Source organism: Cupressus sempervirens, chromosome 8, assembly GCF_028749045.1.
Source record: "Cupressus sempervirens isolate cs-2001-9-10 chromosome 8, ASM2874904v1, whole genome shotgun sequence".
NCBI classification, from domain to species: Eukaryota; Viridiplantae; Streptophyta; class Pinopsida; order Cupressales; family Cupressaceae; genus Cupressus; species Cupressus sempervirens.
In genome coordinates this window covers 340,973,365-340,985,501 of record NC_143125.1, presented here as the reverse complement: position 1 = coordinate 340,985,501, position 12,137 = coordinate 340,973,365, and the positions used below count along the sequence as shown (strand labels likewise).

The 12,137-nt window shown below is 38.4% G+C and overlaps 1 protein-coding gene across 1 annotated transcript in view; it reads left to right on the top strand.

The window, feature by feature from the left end:
* LOC149542733 (ATP citrate lyase (ACL) family protein) overlaps positions 1 to 12,137 on the top strand; it is a 169,622-nt gene that overhangs the window by 25,471 nt on the left and 132,014 nt on the right. Inside the window, exon 2 of the mRNA XM_089797617.1 lies at positions 8,886 to 8,996. Coding sequence (XP_089653743.1) covers positions 8,886 to 8,996 — 111 coding nt within the window. The remainder of the gene's footprint in view (positions 1 to 8,885; positions 8,997 to 12,137) is intronic.

Sequence of the window (12,137 nt, the reverse complement as noted above, 5' to 3'; positions counted from 1 at the left end):
TGAGGCTTGGGAGGGATTATTAAAGCGGTTTGGCGGGAGCAACCGTTTGAGGTGGAGGATGAAGAGGTAGTCATTGCCATCAGAGAAATGAAAGGTGGTATGGGGGCACCAGGATAAACATGAGGGGTGGAGTTGGGCTAGGGGTGGGGGGGGGGGGGTGAAGCAGACACAAAGGCTAAGGATGGAGTGATTGGCCAGGGGGGGTGGGTGATGGTGAAGCTAGTGATGGAAGGGATAACAGAATCAGGCCCAAGAACGTAGTTGACCACACTCACGCCACCACAGTGGCGCTAGCAAGTGAAGGACTCTCAGCCCAGAAAGCAAGAGAGGCCGTTCACGATCAACTGGTTAGAAGACTCGCAAAATTGAAGGAGATGATGGCTGTAACAAGAAAGAGGCCCAAGGCTATCCAAAGAGTGGCATTGAAAACCCATGCTAGTCAGATCTGACTCCCTAGCACATATCGAATCAAAAACACGGTCGTGCTGAGGGGTCTGAAGATCTCTGGTCCGAGCATTAAAGTCTCCCAAGATGATGATGTCACCCAAGCTAGAAAACTTCGAGATGCACTCATGTAAGTCTGAGAAGGGATCACCATCGACGGGACTATGGGTGACGTATGGCAAGGTGGTCGGTGGGAAGTAGCATACTGCAATGAAGATGTCTCTTGGAGGCCTTACAAAATGGCTAACTTGGATTAAGATCCACATAAATCTAGCTAAGGTATCGGAGTAGACAACTGAAGTGGCACTGAAGAGGTCATCTTTGATCAAGCAAGCAACACCACTCGAACCCTGGACACCCCTAGACACACGAACCTTCTTCCTACAGATAGAGAGCCACCGAAACCCGTCAAACCTTGGGAGAGGGTGAACCAGACTCTTATGAGTCTCCATGACAACAAGAATATCCGCCAGACCACTCGCATTAGCAATTAGACCCGGTAATGACCAAAGAGTACCATTACCATTCCAGCAGTTGACATGGAGGGAGCCAGAGGAGGTTACTCCTCAATGCGACTGTTGGCGGGACTGTCATCTGGCCAAAAGAGCTGGTCTCCGGCCCCATCCAATGGGTGGGGAGTCTCGAACAATAGCTCTAAGGTTACAGATCATTGCCCATTTACCAACACGCTTCGCCATAATTCAGCCACCTGTGCTCTCGTGAGGTCCTCATCTAAGAAGGTGTTCAATGGAAGAGGGAATAGCTTCCTCTTCGATTTGAGGACCCATAATCTGTCGAAAAGTGAGGTGAATCTCAAAAAGAGGTTACCATTCGGTCCCACCCAACATTTGTCCAAAGAAATACCAGAGATATTGAGCTGGTTAGCGAGAAAGGACAGTCCAACTGTCATGGGGTCTATAGTAATTGTAGGGAGGCCTCGCACTATGAGGTTAAGCTCAAGGGCCCGCCTCCAACGTTCCTCGGTAATCTGCCCCTGGATGATCTTTTCCACACCATTAAGAGGATCTGATATGGGATTTGCGTAGATAGAGGCCCAAGATTTAGCCTTTTCCTCCATTTCCGATAGAAAAGTAGTGTGTTTGGTCACAAGATCACACTGCTGTTTTCTGAAGGTGTCAAGGTCTCCTAGTTGATTGATGATTGTGTCAAAGAGTTTCGTGATGTTTGCTGTTTCAGATAAGAGGGTGACAGAAAAAGTGGAGACAGTGGATGAGTTGGATTTGACCTGAAGTTTGATTTCCGCGATGGTCTTAGTGAGTTCGAGAGCAATTTCTCTCAAACCCCGGTTATTTGCTTCTGCCTTTAACATCCTGTCGTAAAGTCTCTGATATGTAAGCAAGGGTGTTGGAATATTGGCTGTCGGGAGCACAGATACGGTACCTGGAGAAGGCTCGGTAGTTCCCATTGGATAGTTACCACGGTATCAGCCAATAGGTATTTGTACATGCAACAAAAACCTCAATTGACATTGGACCACAGTCGGAGGAGGTCGTGCGATGGCACTGTCCGAGTAGGGAGCAATGATCGCGAGCAATCGAGATAGGAGCTGATGAAGCGTGACAGGAGAATAAATGCAGCTAGGGAAGCCACTGGCCGAGACACGTGAGCAAGGACAGAATAGGAAAGCAACGCGGGGAAGCCGGAAGAAGAAAAGGTGACAAACACGACAACAACAGTGGTAGCGTTGTAGGTGCGAACAGCTAGGAGCCGAAGAAGAAGAAGAAACCAGCGAGCAGCAAGCAGCACCACATCATAGAAGATGATTCACACTTTCAGCTTCACATTCACACAAATAACACCTATTGGGAATAATGGAACCATTCTTTTCAAGATTTTCTGTGGTAAGGATCTTGTTTTGTAGGAACAACCAAAATAACATATTGATTTTTGGGGTAATGTTCTTAATCCACGCTTTGGCCCAAAAGGGATTAGTTGAGTCTTTGTATAATTCTTTGAACACTGAAGCAACTGAAAACTTGCCATTAGGATTCAATTTCCAGATCACTTTGTCCTCAATTTCTGGTCTAACAAAGCAAAGATTGAGATTTAGATTTATTTGTGCTAATTCAGGGCTAATCTGATTAAGATTGATCCATTTATTTTCCTGCCAATGTTACACACTTCCTTTCCAAGGAGATTGGTGCATCTGTCCATCTGTTGGGCTAGATTGGGATTCTCTTCAAGAGGTTTTTCCATTAGCCAAATATCATCCCAAAATTTGATCTTATTGCCATTCTCAAGAATCCATTTGCATTCTAGTCTTGCAATGGATTTAGATCCATTTATGGTGATATCAGAATCAAAGAATGACTCCAGATTTTCAAAACTAGATAGGTATTTTTTTTAAAAATCACATTCCACTCTTTTTCTTCCTCAAAGATCCTCCATACTTGTTTGGCAACAAGTGCTTTATTAGTCAATTTGATTGATCTAATTTCTAATCCTCCTTTATATTTTGGTATGCACACATGTTCCCATTGAACCAACGCAAATTGATTCTTCAATTCCACACCAGACCACAAAAAATGTCTCTGAATTTTTTCTATCGGATCAACAAGCTTACCAGGAACAAAAAACAAACTAAGGGCATATTCGAAAGGGTGGCCTTGAGAAGCTGAATCTTACCAACCTGGCTAAGAAAGGCACCTTTCCAACCTGCAAGTTTAGAATTGAATTTATCAACAAGCTTATTAGAAAAAAACTTATTCACTTTAGGCCCCAAGGAAGCCTGAGATAAGTAGCAGGGAGGGAATCAATCCTGCATTCAAGGATCCTTGACATACTCAGTTGTCTAACTTCAGGAGTGTTGGTAAAGTAAATCGAGCTTTTCATCTAGTTGATGAGTTGCCTTATGGCTTCTGTGTTTGTTAATAGCTTCCTTGAAAATTCTTGCTTCTCTGATAGTTGAACTTCCCACAAGGACAGTATTGTCCACAAACTGCGCCTGAGAGCAAGTTTTACGTCCTGAAGAAGGCTGAAGCCCTTTTATTTTGCCTTCCTGAACATAATGACCAGTCAATCTCCCCAAGGTTTCGGCCATTATAGTAAACAAGATAGGTGAAATGGGGTCACCCAGTACAAGACCCCTCTTGAAGGTCTGAAGAATTTGGATGGAGCTCCATTCACCAGGATAGCAGCAGAAGTAGTAGAAATAAGTTGCCTTAGAAGGTTGATAAGTCTGCTATTAAAGCCAAAAGCTTTAAGCACTTTGCACAGGAAAGACCAGTCAACTCTATTGTATGCTTTAGAAAGATCTAATCTCATAATGAATCCTTCCTTTGTAGATACTTCCAGAGAATGAATATTTTCATGGACAGTAATGATCAAATCAAGTATGTCTTCCAGGAACAAATCCATTTTGCTGATCAGAAATGATAGAAGGAAGAGTAGATAATAATCTTGAAGTGAGAACCTTCGAATCTTGATTTTGTAAAGAGAATTACAAAGGCTAATAGGTCTAAACCCATCCACAGAGTCAGCACCTGGGGATTTAGGGATCAGGGCTATGAAAGTGGAATTTATCTCTTCCAAAATATTTTGAGAGCCAAATAACTCTTTCACAGCATTGATTACATCATTCGAGATAATATGCCAATTTTTTTGGAAGAAGAGGATAGGAAAGCCATTAGGGCCTGGAGATTTTTCCCCTTCAAAAGAAAACATGGAATTATTAATCTCTTTCTGAGAAAGAATAGCACTGAGCATTTCGTTATGATGATTAGAGATCCCATTTGGATAAGAGACAGTAAATCCTTCTGAAAATGAACATTTAAACTCACATCTTTCTTCAGCAAATTGGAGAAATAACCAACCATTTCCTTTTATATGTCTTCATCCTTCTCCACTTTGCCAGATGCAGTTTGAATGGACTTAATCCTAGTACCTGCCTTGTGTTTAAGGGCTGTCATATGGAAGTATTTAGTGTTTTCATACCCTGCTTCCGGCAACAACACTGTAGATCTTTGCCGCTGGAAAGTTTCCTCTTTAGAGATAATGTCACGATAGTTCAAAAATCTTTCACTTTCAGAATTCCTTAACTGTTGAGAGAAACCTGTCTCTTGAATCTGGTCTTGAACATTTTAAGTTTGACAATGGTTTCATCCTTTTCTTTGAAACTATCTCCAAAAACTTCTTTGTTCCATCTCTTAATCTTAGTTTTGATATTTGCAACTTTTTAGGTTACCTTGTATATAGCAGACCCTTCAACATTAATATTCCACCACTCCATGATTCTTGCTTCCAACTTTGAGTGAGCAAGCCACATTCTTTCAAAGCAAAAAGGATGTTTAATTTTATTAGATAAAGGATCAACAATGAAAGACAAGGGCAAACGATCTGACCCAATGGGAGGGAAAGAAGAATGGTTACAAGAATAAGAGCTCTATCAAGCTTTACCTGAATTGGATCTTTTCCAACTCTCCTGTTTGACCAAGTGAACTGAGATCCTTGAAGATTGAAGTCAAGAAGAGCATTGTTGTTGATAAAGTCAGTAAGATCCAGCCTGCTATCAATGCCAGGACCAGAGCCTCCATATTATTCAGAATCCTTCAAAGGAGTATTGAAATCCCCCATAACCAACCATTTTTCAAGGGGAAACACAGATCTAACATTCTCAATTTTTTTCCAAAAAGCTTTTCTACCATTCTTTGAATTGGGAGCATAAATGTTAGTGGCTATCCACTCAAGTCTATCCCTAATGTGAAGGAACTCAATAAAGATAGGATTACCTTCAATTTGATTGAGATTCCAGAAGATGGCCGTACCTTCTGAGGCCCCATCTGAATTACTGCCTTTCACACCACAATTTTAAATTTTTTTCCACCTTTTCTTTTAGCATTTTAGTTTCTTGAATCATCACAATATCAGGTTTATGATCCCGCACCAAATTTCTCAACACATCTTGTTTATGAGGACTATTAAGTCCTCATATATTCCATAAGATGATCTTCATCTTTTACTAGCTTGGTATGCCTCCTGGATGGTCATTTGTTTCCCATCTGCTATATTCTGTTGACCTTCTAATTCCCTTAGTTTGCTAGCTGAGAATCTCCCTGTTCCTGATTTTTAGGATCCCACATCTGCTTTCATCTGTCTTGTTGTTATACCTGTCTGAGAAAGAGGAGATTCATGGATATCTCCCTTTTTACCTTTTGCCTTTAAGCCTCCATCCTCTTATTTTTAATTGGGATCCAACCTCCTTCCTTTATGTCATTAGTGTTTTGGTCATCCTCCGACCAAACCACTAACTGAGAGTCTATAATGGTTTGCTGATCCGAGATCTCCTCTTCAAACTCCTCACGACTATTCTGGTTAACATCCTGACTGTTCATCTGCTGTTGTAGGGGGCTGATAATCAAGTTTTTCAAATGGATCTACCATGGTTAGAGTGAAAGAACTTCACTAGAGTCTAGAACAATTCTTGGTAACCAACTATTCGATTGACTCTTTCAAACCTATGCTTTATTAGCATATTCTATTTTTGAATCACAACTATTTGAAGATTAACTTTTAGCAAATCTAGTTTTAGACATTTTACTATTATCCTATCTTCTGGAATGCCTATTTATAAGGATATTTATCCTTTTCAAAGTAAAATTTACTTAAAAGTTTCCTGATTCAGTTATTGCATTTGCTGACCAAATAGTATATTGAGCTTGTTTTGTCTGGGAGCAGGCTATTGATAGCATAGGAACTTAAGTTAGCTGTTTATTAAAGCTTTATAAATACTTGTCAAAAAAAACTGATTTTGCACTTAGATATGGAATGACAATTGTTCTGCCTTTTTCCTACTGGGTTTAGTGTTCGATTTGTCTTGTGTAATCTTCTGTTCATCCATTTGTCAGGTTGGATAATCTTTTTGAAAAGTGCTTCTGTTCATCCATTTGTTAGGTTGAATAGTTTCCTTGAAAAGTTCAAACTTTATGCTACAGGTTACAATGAAAAATTAATGTCATAAGACTTCCACAATCAATGAGACTAATGCTGCTGTTTCTGTATTTAACTGTAAAATATTAAGTACCAATGTTCAGATTACACTCCATGATCCATCATTAGCATGTAGAGAGCTTAAGTAGATGAAAATTATGTTCTTAGGCTCTCTTTACATCTTGATGATGGAACACAAAGTGCAATCCAAAATGTTGATGCTTGAAATATTACATAATCAAATCCCAAAACAGCATCATTACATTGAAGAATTATTGTGGTTTTGTGCATGACAGCAGTCAACTTTGTTGTTGAAATTTCATTGTTGGTTTTAATTTTATTTTTGTGTTTTATTCTTGGTATCTAGTGCTTGCTATTAGCTAGATAGCACAAGCATTTGTTAGCTAGGTGTATAAATTCTGAGAAACATATAAAATCTCTAGTAGAAGTGCTGATAAGCCTTCTGTTTTCACCCAAGGACAAAAGGGAAAGCAATTTTGTTAGTTTGTTTGCAATGTATGTTTGAAACCCCAAGCTATGGCTTGCACTTATTTCCGAATAATAGAAATTGTTATCTGAGGTTGCAGGGTTATTTTTGGTTATCTATTAGAAAGGAGCTTTCCTTTCTTGTTCAAAGAAAGGCTCATCCTTATGTTTCAGTCTGTTTCGTGTTGTATGGAAGATGCAAATTAAAATGCTAACACTGTGTGATGTCTGCAAACATGTAGGGTGAGAGGTAATTACTACAGCATATCACTACCATATATCTTATTCATTATTTACGGCGTCTCTCTGCAAACATCGCAGGGAAGAAATTAATAATTTTAAATTAAGATAGCACTGCTAAAAAGGGAAAATAAAATCCAATGGTAGAAGAATATATTAATTTTGTTTTTGGAATATTATAGTCTAAAATCAGAGGTCTTGGTCATCTTTTTTTGTTTTTAATTGGTGACGTCTGCAAACATGTAGGGTAAGAGGTAATTACTACACCATATCACTACTATATCTCATTCACTATTTACTGTGCCTCCTCTGCAAACATGGTAGGAAAGAAATTTAATAATTATAAAATAAGATAGCACCACTAAAAAGGGAAAAAACATCCAATGGTAGAAGAATACCTTACTTTTGTTTTAGGAATATTATAGTCTAAAATCAGAGGTCTTGGTCATCTTTTTTTGTTTTTAGTTTGTACCTTTATTAGATTGGGTGATGTGTGGATTAAAAACATCAATAAAAATCTAAGTTCTCTATTCGTTAATTATTTATTTGGTCTCTGTGGATCCCACAGACTCCTACCTAAGTAAAATAACATGGTCATAAAAGGAAAATATAAAACTGAAAATTCTTGTGGCTCTCCCCAGCTATTGTTGGGCATTTCTTGAGTACGGAAATATGGTTTCTCAGTTGCTTGCTGGTGCCAGCTGTTAAATGCTATGTTCAGGCATTTTTCCAGCTCAGAATTGTGTTCTGGGAACCTTCTTGTTTTGATAATGCCAATGGGTGCTAGTGCTGCCACCTTGCTATTTTGTCACTCAAAGCATGCATTTTACTTTTGAAACTTTTTCTGCTCAAGTAGTAAAGCTGTATGTTGTTGGAGTCAGGGCGTAGAGGATATTGTAACTTGGTGAACCATTGCTTGTTTGGCAAGTGTGCGGAACGTTGAATAGAAGAGCAGTCATGGGACATTCTTTGTTTGTGGATCTTAATGTTTGGATGTGTCTCTAAATAGGAAAGATGTTTCTTCAAAGAAATACCGATATTGCAGAATATGGTGATCATTGATACTGTGTTAAATTTTGAAGGACCTTTTCCGGTGGTTTTGTGATCAACATATGGCTATACAAGTATAAATTTGTACTATGGCAATAGATTTAGATTTTTATTATTTACTTTTGTTCTGGAATACTGTAAATAGAATAAATTTGCAGAAAAAATATGTTGAACCCTAAATTTTTACTTATTGTTCATTGCATTGTTGGGTTAAAAGAAAGTAATCTGTAGGTTCCTATCTGAAACGTTCACACATGCATTAATTGCTCTCCATAGAAAATGGAAGGCGTGGATAGAATGAAAGAGCATAACATGTTTTGGACACTAAAAGGAAATTGATATGGTGTGCAATCAACTCACAAAGAAGTCTTATTTATGTTAATAGTGAACATCATCATTTAATATAAATGAACATTAATGCTGTTGCTTGTACTAAATTTATAAGGAATTACAGAAAATTCAAAATTATGTGCATATGTTTGTATGGGTGCTTCCATACACATGCAAATTTGCACAGTTGCATGAACACATATGTAGGAAGATGAATTGGTGGACGACAATATGTGGAGATAAACTTGTGCCTATTAACATGATAAATTAGATCAATCTTATTTCTTGAAAGTCTTCACTATTTAATTTTTTATGCTGTATATTTGTAATTAATGCATTGAACTTGTATCACTAAGCATATATCTTTTATTTTGAGGATTTGTCAACAGGGCTCGAGTATAATGAGCAAATATGGAGTGAATGTACCAAAAGGTGTGGCTGTATCTTCAGTTTCAGAAGTGAAGCAGGCTATCAATGATACTTTTCCTGGAGAGGAAGAGGTATGATATAAATGATTCATTGATTCCGTTGCAGAGAATTGGTAAATTTCTTTTTGAAATGATAGAAATACGATGAGCATGAAAATGCACTTTTTAGCCTTGAACACATAAGCTTTTGTTCATGTCATAGCCATCTTTCACCTTTTGTATACTTTTGCATGGCAAATAACTATAAATACTGATGCTCTGTATTCTCTCAAAGATTATTATGATGCCTTAAACTAGTTTCTTGTTTTCATTTATCACGTGCAACCTTTTTGTGCTTATTTTCTACAATAGCTTAGAAATAATACTAATCAGTTTTTTATCATGGTGATAAAAAAACAGCATGATCCGACTGAGTTTTGAGTGCACTCTTTTGACTAGGATTGCTTATTTGCTTTGTCACTATTTGGATTTATATTATGTTGTTTGACTTTGAACTAAGTTATTGGTTTGGGTTTGGGGACGGCCGCAGATACAGAACTTGAAATGTGGGTGCATGGATACTTTTAAGGGGTTCGGGTGCATATGGGTATGTGTATGTAGATATGTATTATATATGTACTAGTCATATTTTGGAAATTTAGTCTTTGGAGGAAATGGAGGCATGTAAAGACTTTTGTCAACTGGAAAAGGACAAATTGTTTCAAGCGAAAATGGCTTCTTAGCTTGTTCCTTTTCTTTCCTTCATTGCATCATTTCATTTCTCATGTCTTTGATTTGTGAGGTAGTTTTACTCATTGAGAGGCCAAGTGCATGAAGTATTTGTCTCTTTTGTAGTTTAAAGTTGTGTTCATAAGCTTTTGAAAATGCTTGTCTTGTTGAAAGTTTAGGAGTTCCTCCTCAGTAATCTCTACATCCAAGTCATCATGTTGGGATGCATGTTGTGAGGCTTCTCTAGTGTGTTGTGACCTTTGAGGTGGAAGTGAACCATGTCTAGAAGTTCCCCTAGTAAAGCCTTGAGCCAAACGTTGTGCTTCCTCTTTCAAAAAAGCTCATTTTCTCACCCTATACGATGTAATTGTTTGTTTTCCATCTTAGCTAAGAGTTTGCCTATCCTCTTGTTGCGGTCTTTCCCAGATATTGTCAATGAAATAGTGTTTGTAGACCTAGGGGAAGAAGGTGTTGACTCACTAAAAGTGGGTAGCAAAGGGGATGAAATCCCAAAATCTCGGTTCTCTCTTAGGTGACTCGTCAAAGTTTGCCTTGGGTTGCTTTCTTTGGTGAATCTGATATCTAGTTGTAACTGGCATGGAAGAGATGCAAGAAGCAAATAGGATAATTAGAATAGACTTGATGTTCAAATCAGGTAAGTAAAGTGTCTACTTGTTTGAGGTGATGATGTAAAAGCAAAGATAACTTGCCACAAGATGCCCAAGCCGTGGGCTTGATATGCCCTATGTATGACACTTGTGGACAAGCAAGATATAAGATAAAAAGAGCAATGGAAGATAGATGATAAGAAAAGATGAATAAGTGAACAATCCACTAATCGAGCTTGTAGTCAAGCAATTCGAGCAATCTTCTCAGCTAAAGACAACCTCTAACTTGTATAGACCCAAAATCAAAAAGACCAAGTATAGTCTGCCCTAACCAAGAACATGTTTCAAGTACAAGAGACTCGAAACATCAGTTGTACGATGAAACTCCGTGAACTAGGCGATAGAAGAACAACACTGCGATAAATCACCAAAAGACAGGCGACAATCATCTCAAGAACGATAGTATTGGTGAACTGAGGTGATAAATTGCAAGAATGCAGGTGATAATCTAAAAGACTAGCAGGTGACAAAACACAGTATCGTGCTATAATTATCAATGCAAAATGTCCTAGAGTTTGACCCAACAGACCTATTTTGACTCACTGTTTTGGTGAATTTAACAATGTTTTTACTTAGTTTCAGTAACAAAGTGTTGTTCAAAAGCAATTTTTCAAGCAAAATTGTGACACAAGAAGTAGTCTTCAAACAATCTCACAAGGGACAAAGCAACCTTGCTAGTGCAAACATATGTGAAGTCTCAAAGTGTAAGCCCTATTATTATCGTCATGTGTATGTTCAATAGATTTCCATGGGTCTCAATGCAAATTGAAGACATGCCAAGCAATATCTACTTAAAGGTCACGATTTGCATTAGTACCTTTGCCAAAACTTGATGCTCCCTCACCTCACACAAAGTGATATTCATTTTCTTGTGGAATGCTTTTAATACATCCAAAAGAACATGCATATGGTGAATGTAAATCTTGGGGTGATCCAAGTAGACCACTTGGATCAATCCTTGCATAATGATAGTAATGTGGCAAAAATAGGGTGGTTTGTAGCATTCCCCTTGGTCCCAATACAAGATTTAGGCCTCAGGACCCCAAGAGTACTTAGACATGATGGTCTTGCAAGCAAAATTATGGCCTTAAGGACCCCAAGCACACCAAGCATACCCAACTAGCAATCCTATGAGTGGTCACAATACTGCAAGTGTTCTCACTAGATGGATTGAACTTCTATGCCCCCCCGAGACTTTGGTCTTTGCCAAAGACTTCTTTAGTATAGTGGATCGGGATAGCCAGGTTCTCTTGTTCCCACTTGGGTCATTCTCGTGAGATTTTTCCCTCAACGACAAATCCTCTAAAGGATCTAAACACAAATGGATAATATGTGGAGATTTAGATTTTTGAGTTTCCTCAAAGAAGCAAAGAACACAGTCCTATTCCACGAGGTTCTCCCAAACACACCAAGCAGGGTTCATTTAGGTCACCAAAGAGCAACCTTCTCCCAACCCACTTTCTTTGATCCACACGAAAGGGTCTAGATTTCTGATTGTCTTAGGAAGACAAGAGCACACTTCCCTACCAATGGAATGAACCCCTATCCATGAGCTGTTAATGTGCGTAATGAAAATGAAAATTGACAACAAGCACAATGATATATTTTTCTTTCCTTCTTTGCTTTGCACCTGCAAATTAGTTAAACCACTTGATTAGCTGTTGTGAAAACCAGAAATGTAAAATGCAAGTGAAATAAAAGCAAACTAAGCTACTAAATTTGGAAAATGCAAATTAATAGATCTGTGCGATAAAACATGATTCATCAAATTATTGTACAATGAAGTTCTAGAAGCTAGAGGATAAAGCCCGCATAGGCTATAAAATCTCTTAACTAG